General features: G+C 35.5%; 1 protein-coding gene across 1 annotated transcript; it reads right to left on the reverse strand.

Annotated features, from left to right (window-relative positions):
- Nucleotides 1-645: 645 nt before the first annotated feature.
- LOC138317354 (F-box only protein 21-like) lies at nucleotides 646-15,972 on the reverse strand. The gene is made up of 12 exons (XM_069258960.1): nucleotides 15,748-15,972; nucleotides 14,283-14,525; nucleotides 13,782-13,909; nucleotides 12,305-12,439; nucleotides 11,454-11,590; nucleotides 9,291-9,424; nucleotides 7,887-8,031; nucleotides 6,810-6,989; nucleotides 3,506-3,625; nucleotides 2,903-2,979; nucleotides 2,124-2,281; nucleotides 646-1,452 (listed from the first exon to the last, which is right to left on the reverse strand). Exons 1-12 carry the CDS (start codon nucleotides 15,945-15,947, stop codon nucleotides 1,313-1,315), a joined length of 1,797 nt encoding a protein of 598 aa, XP_069115061.1. The 5' UTR covers nucleotides 15,948-15,972; the 3' UTR covers nucleotides 646-1,312.
- Between the last annotated feature and the right edge of the window lie 851 nt (nucleotides 15,973-16,823).

A 16,823-nucleotide genomic window follows, 5' to 3' on the forward strand; every position in this document is an offset into this window, starting at 1 on the left:
AAAGTCATTAATTAGTAAAAGCAGCCTCCCTTTACAGCCAAAGTCATTAATTAGTAAAAGCAGCCTCCCTTTACAGCCAAAGTCATTAATTAGTAAAAGCAGCCTCCCTTTACAGCCAAAGTCATTAATTAGTAAAGGCAGCCTCCCTTTACAGCCAAAGTCATTAATTAGTAAAGGCAGCCTCCCTTTACAGCCAAAGTCATTAATTAGTAAAGGCAGCCTCCCTTTACAGCCAAAAGCCAAAGTCATTAATTAGTAAAAGCAGCCTCCCTTTACAGCCAAAGTCATTAATTAGTAAAGGCAGCCTCCCTTTACAGCCAAAGTCATTAATTAGTAAAAGCAGCCTCCCTTTACAGCCAAAGTCATTAATTAGTAAAGGCAGCCTCCCTTTACAGCCAAAGTCATTAATTAGTAAAGGCAGCCTCCCTTTACAGCCAAAGTCATTAATTAGTAAAAGCAGCCTCCCTTTACAGCCAAAGTCATTAATTAGTAAAAGCAGCCTCCCTTTACAGCCAAAGTCATTAATTAGTAAAAGCAGCCTCCCTTTACAGCCAAAGTCATTAATTAGTAAAGGCAGCCTCCCTTTACAGCCAAAGTCATTAATTAGTAAAAAGCAGCCTCCCTTTACAGCCAAAGTCATTAATTAGTAAAGGCAGCCTCCCTTTACAGCCAAAGTCATTAATTAGTAAAAGCAGCCTCCCTTTACAGCCAAAGTCATTAATTAGTAAAAGCAGCCTCCCTTTACAGCCAAAGTCATTAATTAGTAAAAGCAGCCTCCCTTTACAGCCAAAGTCATTAATTAGTAAAGGCAGCCTTCCTTGTATGGGGTGTGTCGCATGTGTGAAATGCATCCATGTTTTAGGAGAGTGTCGTATATTGATGTTGTCACTCTTTGTTAAAGTGTGACTGTTGCTCTTTTTATAGTGCTATCCCACTGAAACAAACCATTAGAGACACAGAGCAAGCACACCTCACCCGGTCAAATTATACTGACAACCAGCGTACCAGTAGTCATTTATGTAGGATCCCTTGTATGGGGGACTCTCGGTATTATGAGCACTTGTATCCCCAACCCAAACCATCTGGATTATAAATTACTGGACTGCCAAATTCAGTCTAAATCAAATTCCTTCTCTGATATTTCTGTGTGAATGTTGAGTTTTCCACACTACATTTATAAGTGCCCGAAATATCATGGGTCCTCTGTATATGAAACAGTCAAGTTCACAGTGAATCCGATAACTGTAAACTTATAAAGCACATGACCGATCTGTTAAATTAACAGACATAAGACACTTTGATTGATGATTTGTCAGGTCGTCGTTTCATCCTCCGGGTACTCGGTCCGTTTCTCATTGTTCATAACGTAGCATGTGCCTGTAAATTGTTGGAAATATTTACCGACTTCTGGATGAGTGATTGGCGAGATTCTGCCAGGTTTTGTAAGATTTTCTGTAACAAATAAATATTAAGATGATGAAAAAATTGAGAAAATATAAAGATGCCACGAGTTCTGTTCTGCAACACAATAGAAAATTCTAAACAAAATTTCTTTAGCTTTAATCTTGAAAAGTCGCAATGCCATGAATTCTGTTTAATTAAGCATTAAGTCACTATTTTTTAATTTTATCGGGGTATGAAAAAAAAATTGTTTGCAAACTGTGTGAATCCGCGTAGCGGATTCTCACAAAAGTTTGCAAACAAATTTTTTTTTCATAACCCGATAAAATTAAAAAATAGTGACATCAATACTTATAATTAATTTTATACTCTATTTGATAAATGAAGTATGTTTAAATGTAACATTATAGTGGTTTTTCAAGGGATTCTTTTTTCCGAATCAATACGCAACGTCAATGTCTCTATTGTGACGTCACGTTAACGTCTGGGTTTCGCGCCATTCTCGGATTTTTTTTTACATAGTGGTTTGCTAACAAAATATTGGCCAATCAGAAAGCCAGATTTGGTATGAAAACAAAGAAAAATTAATTATTATGAAATATGTAAACATTCTAAACATAATTTCATAGCTTTATCAAAAGACAAAGGAACAAGTATTTACTTTGAATCTGGCTGTTGCTCTCATTCCTGGGCTTTAAATGGAACATATCGATAGAATTTACCTTGAGCTGCATATCGATTGGAACCATCCTCAACGAGGACATTGTAAAAAGGCTGATGTTGTTTATTAGGTAAGTTATGCACTCCCATCTGGTGTATCCATTCCTTGCTGGCTTCACATTTCTGATCCCAGCCATAGATCACACACATATAGTGGTACCTACAAGAGTATCAGCCAAAGATCCATCCTCGATGCTCCGGGGGTTACTATCACTGATATTATCTTTATCCCTAGACTTTATCTCATAGTAAAATTGGAGGCAGCTCAGGAGAAAAAATCTGACCAAATCACAGGCCTGTAAACATTTACTTTGAAGACTACAGAGAGTGTTGCCCAACTTCAAAGCCACACAATTCAACAACAGTGTACCGTTATGTGGCTCTTTTAATGTATATCAAAGGAATAAATTATATGTTCTGTTCTGTTGTCCCCAGTTTTACCATGAGATAGTCCAGGGGTGGATATAATGTCAGTTATAGTAACCCCTGGAGATTTGAGGATGTCATACATACCGTGATACTACAATAAAGTCGTGTTCAATCTCAACCATGATAGATTATTCCGTATTTGCATATTATAGAGTTAGCTCCTTTGCCGGTAGGTATCGATTGTTACATCATTATTTTGTGAGTGCAATTCACGTCATTTTCTCTGAAAAGTATGACGTAACGCTCACAAACACATGACATCACAATCAATACATACCCGCAAGTGCAGATAACTCAGTAATATGCAAATTCGGAATACATGTAATACAACAAACTCCTTGGAATTTCTTACTTTTTATGACACATCACTTGGCCTACAGAAAACAGCACTTTCTGGTTATTTTCATCGGATCTCAACTTTGGAATAATCTGAAATCCAGTGAATGTAAATATTATTAAACAAAATTCTATAAATAAACTAAAAAAAAATCATTTTATAAAAATATTTAATGCAGGGCATTAAATTGCTGGTCATTTGTTTCAAATAGACTCAAAAGTGAAGAATTGAATTAAGCTAGACAAGCCGTCTATAATTTTGTACTTGATAATATTATGCCAGAAATAAAATAACTTATTATAAGAAAAAACTGTAACATTATTGGAATACAAGAGACCTGTTTTTTGTAAAACCTGTGATATTGTAGTTCTTTTTTTTCAATTTTTCACTAGTGGAGTGCTTAAAATGCATAGGAAAAAGGATAGTACAAATGGGTATATGTTTATAATTTTGAGGTGTGCCCTGAGATGCATCCGTATACGTGTATGTAGTGCGTTTGTGCTCAGAACTGCAGATGTCTATCAAATTTATCACTGTATTAGTAATTCTTTGAATGAAATTTAGCATCTAACTTGCTACAATTTCTTTAACCTTTGTTTTCTTTTAGAAACATCGTACCTGTTTGTTTTTGTTTTCCTTGTATGTCCGTCCTTGTTCCTCTACCGTCCTCTGTAGGTAGTTCACCAGCCCAGCCCTGGACACGTCCAAATCCTGTATCTTTCCCAACATATGTGACGTCTGCTCAAACAGAACCAATATGGAATAAAATTCAGAGATCGACTTCATTAAACTAACAACTTTTGTTTGAATTTCTGTTGCTAAGCTGTGCATTATTTAAGCATTAAACTATTTTCCTATGGCATCTATGGTCTATATAGATGAGAGCTTTACAGACAATCTTCATAATGCGCGCTAGCGCATTCTGAGATAATTGTCTGCAAAGTTCTGGCATCTATATAGACCATAGATGCCATAGGAAAATAGTTTAATGTTTATATTTACATTATCAACTCATTTTAGGGTTTCTGTATTAATTAACATTGTTTAGGCTATACCAGGAAAACCGTTTATCAACGACAATTTAATCCACAAGATGGAACAGCCATTTTGACAGAGATCACTTGACGTCACCAAGTCAACATTAGTGATGTCATCATGGTCACATTTTGGGTGTCAGTTATACGGTCATATATTTCACTTGGTTAGTTTGTATAGTAGAAGTGACAAGTAAATGTAAATATATGTATTTAACACTAAACTTGAATCAAAGAAACCCTATTTTTTGAAAAGGTCAACAATGAGTGCTGTAGACAGAAGAATGATGAAAACAAGTTTTTCTTCTGTTTATGATTGGTTCATGAATGGTTATTACAAATCAAGGGAAGTAACTCAAATTGAAGCTGTGTTGGCTTATTGGAAATTGGTTTAAGTAATTCCACAATAACAGATCTGAACACTTTATTGACATCTCAAATTTCTGTAATAAATGTTTTAATCAGTTTTCACTTTCTTGGACTTTTATAAGGAACTTGTCAATTCCTTAAAAGTTTATATTTTTAGTGCTCAGAATACAGTTACTGAGCTACTGGTATTTTTGGTAAACTTGGGAACAATACATAAAATCTATATGAAAGTAACAAACTAAAACTAAAATAGAAAGCAAAATATTGGAACTTGATTCTATTTTCACATAACACCTGTTAATAATCTGAGGTTATTTTCTTTATTTTACAGCTGATCAATTATTAAAAAAAAACAACACACAAAGAGTATATTTGATTTGGTAATGATATCAAATTATATGGCTTTACTTATTGACCATTTTACTCCTTCTTAGAGTTGAGGTAAGCAATTAGAAACCATCCTGCAGATGCAAGGTTTCCAGGTGTTGTTGATTGGAACAATTGAGGGTACATATATACTATATAAACACAGCATCAATGATCAGAAATTTGTAAATGGGAAAACTTCAGGCAATACAAATACAGGTTCTGTTTTAACACATCAAAGTACAATGTATATATAAAGTGAAACTAACCTGAGAAAGGTTGATCCCCAAATGGAGATTAACTCAGACATGCATGTTAACTCATCATAGTACAATGTATATGTAAAGTGAAAACCATCTAGCTTGCTACAATTTCTTTAACCTTTATTGCTCTGCTGCCTGGTTTTTCTTTTAGAGACATTGTGTTTTCTCTTTGATAATGACACTTGAGACACCGTACCTGTTTGTTTTTGTTTTCCTTGTAAGTCCGTCCTTGTTCCTCTACCGTCCTCTGTAGGTAGTTCACCAGCCCAGCCCTGGACACATCCAAATCCTGTATCTTTCCCAACATATGTGACGTCTGCTCAAACAGAACCAATATGGAGAAAGATTCAGAGACTTCATTTAACTAACAACTTTTGTTTGAATTTCTGTTGCTAAGCTATGCATTATTTAAGCATTAAACTATCTTCCTATGGCATCTATGGTCAATATAGATGACAGAGCTTTACAGACAATCTTCATAATGCGTGCTAGCCCATTATGAGATGGTTGTCTGCAAAGTTCTGGCATCTATATAGACCATAGATGCCATAGGAAAATAGTTTAATGTTTATATTTACATTATCAACTAATTTTAGGGTTTCTGCATTAATTAACATTGTTTAGGCTATACCAGGAAAACCGTTTATCAACAACAATTTAATCCACAAGATGGAACAGCCATTTTGACAGTGATCACTTGACGTCACCACGTCAACACTGGTGATGTCATTATAGTCACTTTAAGGGTGCCAGTTATACGGTCATATGTTTCACTTGGTTAGTTTATATAGTAGAAGTGACAAGTGTAACAGGAGAGGAGAAAATGTAGCGGCCAGACCGGGATTCGAACCCGGGACCCTCCGAATACTAGCCGAACATGAGTGCTCTACCGACTGAGCTACCTGGTCACCGGTGATCGACCCAGTCCAATCCCGCTACACAAGTAAATGTAAATATATGTATTTAACACTAAACCTGAATCAAAGAAACCCTATTTTTTTAAATGGTCAACAATGAGTGCTGTAGACAGAAGAATGATGAAAACAAGTTTTTCTTCTGTTTATGATTGGTTTTTGCATGGTTATTACAAATAAAGGGAAGTAACTCAAACTGAAGCTGTGTTGGCTTATTGTAAATTGGTTTAAGTAATTTCACAAAAACAAATCTGAACACTCCAATTTCTGGAATTTTTTTTTTTACTCAGTTTTCACTTTCTTGGACTTTTATATTGAACTTTCCATTTCCTGAAGTTTATACTTTTTCTGTTATGACAGTGCTCAGACTACATGCAGTTACTGATCTACTGGTATTTTTGGTAAACTTCGGAACAATACATAAAATCTGTATGAAAATAACAAACTATAACAAAAATAGAAAGCAAATGGCTAACTAGTTATACACCAAAATATTGGAACTTGATTCCATTTCCACATAACACCTGTTAATAATCTGAGGTTATTTTCTTTATTTTACAGCTGATCAATTATTAAAAAAACAACACAAAGAGTATATTTGATTTGGTAATGATATCAAATTATATGGCTTTACTTATTGACCATTTTACTCCTTCTTAGAGTTGAGGTAAGCAATCAGAAACCATCCTGCAGATGCAAGGTTTCCAGGTGTTGTTGATTGGAACAATTGAGGGTACATATATACTATATAAACACTGCATCAATGATCAGAAATTTAACACATGGGAAAACTTCAGGCCTGCAAAAAGATTGATTCCCAGATGGAGATTAACAAGGGCACACTTATTAACACACCAAAGTACAATGTGTATGTAAAGTGAAACTAACCTGAGAAAGGTTGATCCCCAGATGGAGACTGACTCGGACATGCGTGTTAACTCACCATAGTACAATGTATATGTAAAGTGAAACTAACCTGATTTAGGTTGATCCCCAGATGAAGATTGACCCGGACGCTCAGCAGGAGAACATCTACATCCTCTGGGGACAGAATGAGGGATAGATCGAGTGCATTTCTCAGGCCGAGCAGACCGTCTCCCATATTGCTCTGCTGCCTGCCTATATTGATGAGGTTACGGCACATTCTACGGTACACCTGTCATTATAAAGATATAGAAGAAATTTATCTTCTAATATGAAAGTGGTTCTCCTCTAATAGGACCTGAACAATGCAGACACATCTGAAGGAGCAAGGTATATATATGTGAAGGCATAACAGATTATTATTCAGCTGAGGTTCACCAATCAGAATGGAACAAATGGATTTTGATTTATTGTGTAATAAATCATGAAAAAGACATTGATGGAGAGACAATACCGTAAATTGGGATATTTTGAATGTGGTCAAATTTTTTGCTTTAATATTTGGCATGAAAGCGCCAAAATTTAACACACCAAAATTTGGCTACATATTTATTTGTTTCTATATTATGATCATTGCATCTACATGCAATTTATTAGGTATTAGACAACATACTCTTGGGTAATTTACTCAATCATGTTACATAAACATACATTTAAGGTATATGCTGTCACAAAGAAAAATAATGTTACCTGTGCAAGTCTTTCTTTTGCGCAAAAATGTATATAATTAGATGTGTGACTATTAATCACTTCTATTGAAGACCAACATTTCAAAGGGTTGTCTATGTATCAATAAGGCTCTCAAAACTAATCACGTCGGTTTTTTCATTGTTGCGGGATCTATGTGCATATGCAAAGTAAATCTTCACAATGTTTTTCTTTTATCAAATCAACTTATGTGCATAAATTTTACATGGCATAGGGAAACTCCAACTTCAAATGCACCAAAATTTAGCCACCCTATTTTGATACAAAAACGCCAAATTTTCCCGAAGGCAAAATATCCCAAGATGCCACAGAATTTTGCATGAGTTTATACAGCTTTTCATTTTGGTGAGCTCAAACGGAACCAAACCATTGTTGAAATTGCCTGTCAAATCACACATGAATGATTTCTACTACTACATACCTCTATTGGTTCCATCCCTGACAACATTTCAGGAGAGAACGTTATACTTCCCGGGAGACCGAAGGCACTAGGTAAACCATCTTCTGTATGGAATTTACCTTGGTTAAAGGCATCTATATATGTGTACTGCTGGTTAGGCACAGCCCTGTAAAGTAAATGTTCCTTATTTTGAAATTAATGTCAAATAATTAAGGATTGACTTTTGAAAGTACAGTTAAATAACTTATCCAAACCAGCCCTTGTTTAATCCGGATTTGTCTATTCTGACATAAATGTATGGTATTATATTTACATTTTGCCACAGCGACTCCCATTACTCTAATGATAATCGTGATGTGCATTATGAGCCAATAAATGCAGCCTAAACTTAGTGTAGTAATATCAACATAAATGGATGGGAGTCTTGTTTACTGATATATCTCCAATAAATTCAATCTAACAATCCTTTAATTGTTAATTCCTTCTAAACTTATTGTAATTTAAACTGTATAATCCAGAAACCTGGCTAAACCGGCCAAAAATATTGGTCCCAGTGACATCCGGATTAGACAAGTTATATTGTATACCGTATTTGACTCAATAAGCGCCCAGGGCGTATAAAAAATTGAAAAAGTGCTAATAAGACGAAATTAATGCAAACCTATACAGTTTTTGTTCAAAATTTATGCCTGGGCAATTAAAATAAAGGTCTCAAAAATGGGGAGGGGCGCTTTTAGGGACATGGGCACTTATTGGGTCGAATACGGTTATACATGTACATGTACCATATTCTACTCGATAAGCGCTCAAGTCCAAATAAGCACCCTTCCCCTTTTAGAGGCCTCATTTCAATGCCCAGGCATAAGACCAAAACTATCAAAACTGTATGGCTTTGCAATAATTTTGTCTTATTAAGCACCTTTTTTTCAATTTTGTAAATGCCCTGGGCGTTTATTTGGACGAATTACGGTATTACATGTATAACAATAAGAGTGTATTCTAAATAAACTACAAAGTTGTTAAGATCTTAGTACAATGATTACATGTGTTATACCTACGTTACAAAAATAGACTTGTTTTAACAGATAAATTAATCATTATAATTCAATCCTGTGAAATTTAAAATTTCTTAAAGCATAATTTTTTTTGTCCATGATATCATTACGGTGTTGAATCAGTCAATCAGAAGAAACATTACAAGCGACAATGTAATTTTTTACATTACTAGACGATATAACAATATTTTAAGCCAATGAAAATGCTCTTTACCTAATAGACTGAATTAGTGGTAGTTAACGCATACAATTGTTTGTAAATATTTTACGGGGATGTCTTTCGCCTTAAAACATCACTGCCATTTTTTAAGAGAACTTCTTACTAATGGCACTATATCTTCACTATATAATGGTCGACTGTTATACTAACATTGGGTGTTCCTTCCATCTGAGTAGCAGATGTTGGGGAAAGTTTACCAGCTGACATGTGACACCTAGTCGCCTAGCAACAGCAGCATAAACAATGGCTAATGTGATGGGGATCCCTAGGTGCCTCTCCAGTACCTAAGAAGTAGAACAAAGTTACTGTGAGCTACTAGAGAATGGCAAGGACATTTTGGGAACAGGCAAAAAATTGGATACAACTAACAAGAGATCCCAGAGGGATCTTGGCGCCCACCTAAGAATGATCTTTGTCTGACAAAGGAAAGAGGGATCTTTTCTCTGCTTTTCAAGCTTTTACTACATATTACTACACATGAAATTTCAAAAAGATCCTTTGACTGCTTTCTGAGATATATCACTGTAACAAACTTCAATTATCAAACTCCTAGATGGCTACCTGTTGGCCATCTTGTTCACTGATCGGTCCTAAAATGCAATAAGCACAACTAGACCCCTAGAAGAACCTGCACATACAATTTGAGACAGATCCCTTCAGTACATTCTTAGACATATCGGAAAAAAACTTCAAATGTCAAAATCCAAGATGGCGTCCTGTCAGCCATCCTGTTCACTGATCAGTACCAAAATGCAATATGCATAACCAGGGACCTAGGGGAACCTGCACATGAAATTTGAGACAGATCCCTTCAGTACTTTCTAAGAAATAGTGGTAACAAGCTTCAACTATCAAAATCCAAGATGGCGTCCTGTCGGCCATACGATGGGTCTGAAAATGCAATATGCACAACTAGACCCCTAGGGAAACCTGCACATGCAATTTGATACAGATCCCTTGAGTACTTTCTGAGAAATAGTGGTAACAAGCTCTAACTATCAAAATCCAAGATGGCGGCCTGTCGGCCATCTTGTTCATTGATCGGTCCCAAAATGCAATATGCACAACTAGGCCCCTAGGGGAACCTGCACATGCAATTTGAGACAGATCCCTTCAGTACTTTCTGAGAAATAGCGGTAACAAACTTCAATTGTCAAAATCCAAGATGGCTGCCTGTCGGCCATCTTGTTAACCGATTGGTCCCAAAATGCAATATGCACAACTAGGCCCCTAGGGGAACATACATGTGAAATTTGAGAAAGATCCCTTCAGTACATTCTGAGAATTAGCGGTAACAAACTTTAACAAACAAATCCAAGATGGCTGCCTGGCGGCCATTTTGTTGACCGATTGGTCCCATTGGTCCCAAAATACGATATGCACAACTAGGGCCCTAGGGGAACCTTTATATAAAATTTGAGAAACATCCCTTCAGTATTTTCTGCAAAATAGAGGTAACAAGAATTGTTAACGGACGGAAGGACGGACGGACGTACCACCATTTGAGAATAAGGTGCTAAGTGGTATTAGGGGTTAATTAACTCGTAATCATGGGCCTCCAAAAAAAATGGAAGACGGACGGACGGACGGACGGAAGGACGGACGGAAGGACAGACGGATGGAAGGACGGACGGACGGAAGGATGGACGACGGACCACGGACAAAAAGCAATTTGAATAGCCCACCATCTGTAGATGGTGGGCTAAAAAATCAATAACTATCATTATAACTGAAATAATTATACCTTCGTAATAATCATGAATTTTTTAATGAAATAATGGGATTAATTTACGTACCATGTGATATCCGATAACGTTTGTGCAGGACAATTGTTTTTATTGGTGATGGAGTGACATCAAATGATGATATCCCTGCTAACATCATTTCAGCGGGAAGAGTTACGTTCTTTCACCACTGGAGATACTAGTCCCGCACAAACATTATGGGGTATCACATGGTACATGAGATAGTCCCAGTGAAGCATTTGTAATGTAGAGTTTCACAGGTGCAGACTTAGTCACTGGTTTTTGGGGATTTTTTTATTTATTTTTCTTGCTAATTATCTTTTTCAATTTGTAAACTCTGAAAGCATCACTTATAAGACAGGCTGTAATGTAGTGTATATAATACCATTGATTAATTTTGCAGGTATCCGCATATTTTGATGAATCTGTGAATTAAGCGAAAATAAAAACACCGCAAATATTAGCAACTACACAGTAGTAGTTGTTTGGCCATCTGACAGGACAGGACAAGGAAAGGACAAGACATGCTGGACTTAAGTGTCCTTGTTTTATAGTTTTATGAGGATACCTTTTCTATGTAAGAGTTCTGTTCATCATAATACTGGTCTGTGTTTCCTTGTAACTTCTTGTCTTGGTAAAGAACACTATTTAAATTCTCCAACAAAGTCCGCTTTTGTTCACAGCTCCAGTCTTTCTCTGGCTTTCCTACAAAGAAAACTTTCTATATATAATCAAATCATACTCGAATTCTACATACTGTGTAAAATGAAATATTTGTGTGCTCATTCTTTTCATGGTTTGGAGTTTTGATATCATTTCATGGATAGAAACAAATTTGGTTACAATCCATTCAGAACTCTATGACTAGTAGCAAATTAAAGGAAATGTTGACAGACGGACGACGGACGACGGACGACGGACAACGGACGCCGCGCCATGACATAAGCTCACCGGCCCTTTGGGCCAGTTGAGCTAACAATAATAGATCTTCACTTATTAGCCAATAGGTAACAAGTATCCTTCAAGTTTCATCACTGTTGATTTTAAAGTAATGACGACAAGAAGCTACAGTATAATTTGCACATATTTGACCTTTGAACTTGATGTCCAGGTCACAATGACCTAAAAATTGAACCCTTTATCAAATTTAGCCAATATAAATTGTCTCCAATTTTGATCACTCTGACTCAGTACTCTCCCTCAGTGAAGTAGTTTTACGGTGATTCAAAATCATTTCTCACTAATAGCCAATAAATTAAAGGTCAATCTAATTACAATACAGATACACATATAAACATAACATAGTGTATTATAGGGATCTGTATTTTAATTAGATTGATTAAAGGTGAGTGATAATTAAACCCATAATTAATAATATTAATCATTTTACAAAACTAATTGAGTAGAATCACTATATACCTTCTTTGAAATAGCTTGCAATACCTTCCGGAGATTTGCTAATGACCTGTGCAGCTAAATGATCGAGAAGGTCATACACATTATTCTCTATAATGTTGTCTGTAGGCTGACACCACTGGGACAAAAGGATCGCACCTGTAACACAAAAGGATAATATCTGTAACACAAAAGGATGGTATCTGTCACACTAAAGGATAATATCTGTAACACAAAAGGATAAAATCTGTCAAATAAAAGGATGGTATCTGTCAAATAAAAGGATAGCATCTGTCACACAAAAGGATAATATCTGTCAAACAAAAGGATAATATCTGTCAAATAAAAGGACGGTATCTGTCACACAAAAGGATGGTATCTGTCAAACAAAAGGATGGTATCTGTCAAACAAAAGGATGGTATCTGTCAAACAAAAGGATGGTATCTGTCAAACAAAAGGATAATATCTGTCAAACAAAAGGATAATATCTGTCAAATAAAAGGACGGTATCTGTCACACAAAAGGATGGTATCTGTCAAACAAAAGGATGGTATCTGTCAAACAAAAGGATGGTATCTGTCAAATAAAAGGATATATCTGGTCGACACAAAAGGATGGTATCTGTCAAACAAAAGGATGGTATCTGTCAAACAAAAGGATGGTATCTGTCACACAAAAGGATGGTATCTGTCAAACAAAAGGATAATATCTGTCAAATAAAAGGATGGTATCTGTCACACAAAAGGATGGTATCTGTCAAACAAAAGGATAATATCTGTCAAACAAAAGGATGGTATCTGTCAAACAAAAGGATAATATCTGTCAAACAAAAGGATAATATCTGTCAAACAAAAGGATGGTATCTGTCACACAAAAGGATGGTATCTGTCAAACAAAAGGATGGTATCTGTCAAACAAAAGGATGGTATCTGTCACACAAAAGGATGGTATCTGTCAAACAAAAGGATAATATCTGTCAAATAAAAGGATGGTATCTGTCAAATAAAAGGATGGTATCTGTCAAACAAAAGGATAATGTCAAATAAAAGGATGGTATCTATCAAACAAAAGGATAATGTCAAATAAAAGGATGGCATCTGTCACACACAAAAATGATATCTGTCAAACAAAAGAATGATATCTGTCAAACAAAAGAATGATATCTGCTGCCGACACTATCTCTAAAATCGTTAAAGTCTGCTTTATAACATAATCTGCAGATCATGGACAATGTGTGGTGCTATTTGATTAATAATTTCCTGAATCATATTTAACAAGATATCAAAATCCTGGTGCATGCATTGAATGTCCAATAAATGACTGATATATACATTGTAATAATACATAATTGTAAACTACAACAAGAGGATTATTATTATTATTATTATAATACAGTGTAATTAAATGATGTAAAATTATTTCATTGCAAATATTAGATGGTCAGTATATTGTACAGTGTAATTTACTATAACCCGATAGTCGTTCTTTTCTTAAAATTACCTGTTTCTAGCCACTGATTACAAGCCTCTTGTCCCTCAAGGTGGGTAGACCATTTCTTTTGTAGGTAATGGTGTTGAATATTTCTCAAAACTTTTGCTGCATAAAACTTCTTTGTCAGATTGTTTTTACTGAAAACAAAAATACACAATTCGCTAAAATTTGTAGCAGGTGCATTCACAGTAGTTTCAATAAAATCCCTTCAGTAGTTAAGGAGGAGGAGTCAGTTGATCACTTGGTTATAAAGGGGCATAACTCTGTAAAATGATGACATAGATTACATATGTCTATACTGAATAGGATTATTGCCCTATTACTCCCTAATTTTGTTGCAGAGGAGGGAGGATCGTGTATAATTACATTAACACACACAGTGATTTAGTATCCAAGTTTTTAGTTTGTCTACATTTCACTGTCTGGTGCACATTCAGATTAATTGACTGCATGGTGAGTAATACCATAGCTATATATAGTCATTTACATTGCTACAGAATGGGGTGTTACCTTTGATTGTCATGAATAATTTCCATTAATGAATTCAACACGATTTCTCCAGCATTGCACTCGTCTAAAAGTTTAACAAAACCCTCAAAGCCTTCCTCTGAAACTTCTTCACAGCTGTAGTATATAGGTGACAAACTATCCACCATGCTTGTCACTTGCTGTCCAATCACAAAGCATTTCTGGAACTCAGCTGACCAATCGTGTGACTGTGACCTGCTGTAGCGCTGTACCAACCCAGGCCACCTATAAATAAATAAACTAGAAACTGACAAGGTAATATCTTACATTTGTATGGGTTTTCTAGTCAGCGATTACATATTATGACCAAATAATTATGTCAATATAACAAATAAGAACCCTGTGGGTCTCCACAATCATGTGACTATTGGTGCAATACAACACAACTTATTAGTACAGCATTGAATCATGAGGCCCTCTGCTTTTTCAGTAATCATCACAAAAACTCTTAAAATTAGAAATAGCAAAATTGACTCAAGGATTTTTTTAATTTTTAATCCCAACAATTATGATATCAATATATGACTTTGAGTATTATGCGATGCTTCCCCTTCATTTGTACAACTTTTAATCCCACCCTATAAGGATGCTACCACTGCATATCCCATGCTGAGTTTCAGGGAAGAAATCGTTTATATGGAAATTGACACCTTTTGACCTGACGCCGGATGCCAGTTCTACCACAGGAGTTTGATGTTCTTTCAATAATATATAGTATACATATGTAAAAATTAAAAATACCCTTGTATATAATATAAAAACATATAGTGTAATACTATATACTGTATATAGGGACATTTTTTTACATATTTATGCTATATAAAACTCCTGTGGCTTTACTATCAGGTTGGGCACATGTAAATGTATTGCTATTATAGCGATATATAGCTAAGCTATTTATAGCTATACAAAACTGACGGTAAATAACATTTTTGAAGATAAAAATGCTTCCGCTCAAAACCGACTCCTGAAACTTGCAGTGGTTGTTTAATAACGATCATTCAAACATATTGAAAACAGTTTTGATGAGGTATAATTAAGCTAATTAAGTTAATATTTGCTCTATTGTTTTGAACGAAAAGTGGTTGCATTACTCCTGATACCCATTCCCTGCAAGTTTCAGGAGTCGGTTTTGGGCGCAAGCATTTTTATCTCCAGAAATGTTGTTTTTCGCTAGCTTTGTATAGCTATAATATATATATATCGCTGTAAAAGCAATAAATTTACATGTACCCAACCTGACTAGGCCTATATAATAGCTATGATCAAAGCAGGGGTGGATATATTGTCAGTGTTAGTAACCCCTTATATATCGAGGATATATATAGCTAAAGTATCTACGAATAGCAAAATAGCGTCTGGTAATAAATCGATGAATAAGTGGCATTAGATTCTAACAGCTGTTAATTATATAACTGGTTAATATTCTAGAGTAAAAAAAATATACCTCTGTTGCATTTTCTGTCTCCACAGTTCACTACTTTGGCATACATTGTTTATAACCGTACAAGTTTGTGCAACATTGCATATGTCTTTTGCAGTTAAAAGTTCATTTTGCAATATCATGTCAATTATTTCATGCGGCAGATCGAGCATATTAACGTCCAAACTAGTCAAACTATGGTCAGCTGGTTCTTGTTCCGCCATATTTGTTGTTTACGACATGGACTATCGAAACTCATCGGCGCTTTTCATAGCCGACAATCGTTCTCGGAATACCTCGGGTGTTTTCATACCACTGTGATACATGGAAAGCGTTTGCTATCACCAAGGACGCATACTTATATAAATCCTTGCTATCACCAATACTCTTTTTATGTATTTTTTATCAGCTAATTCTCAAATTCCACAAATGTGATTGCAGTTTGTAGATGAAACTTGCATGAAACTATCTAATATTTTGGAATCGATCCGAAATCCAAGATGGCCGTTTCGGTCGCCATCTTGAAAACGCATTATGAACTTCTCTTGTTCTACGCAGAGGTGGTAGGTTAGTTCCTGTGTTTTGAATAGTATTAAGGACATGTGTATTGGCCGAACTTTCAATTTTTTTATTTTTGAGTCACAGGAACCACCTGTGGTTCTACGTGCATATACACCAGTGCAAAATGCAAACGGTTAAGATACAAATTGAAAAAAAAAAAAACAAAAAAAAAAAAAAAAAAAAAACAGTACATTGGTGTTGACAGTGTTGCTTTGAAGTTTGGTGTCACCTCTCTGAAATATTCAAAGGAAGTGTCTGCAGGCCTGTGACTTGTCAATTTTTTTTTTTTTTCACTTGAGCTACATCCAGTTTTACAGGTGGATATAACGTCAATGACAGTAACCCCTGCAGTATCGAGGATGATATAATTTATACGTGTTATGTAAATTGTCTATTTATTTCGGAACAGATCGATATGTTAATGTCAACACTTCGGCATTTCGGAACAGATCGATATGTTAATGTCAACACTTCGGCATGTGGTGTACTGTATCCATAGAGACTCTGGAAACTCGGGGACGTAACGAAGCTAGTCGATA

Source organism: Argopecten irradians, chromosome 3, assembly GCF_041381155.1.
Source record: "Argopecten irradians isolate NY chromosome 3, Ai_NY, whole genome shotgun sequence".
NCBI classification, from domain to species: Eukaryota; Metazoa; Mollusca; class Bivalvia; order Pectinida; family Pectinidae; genus Argopecten; species Argopecten irradians.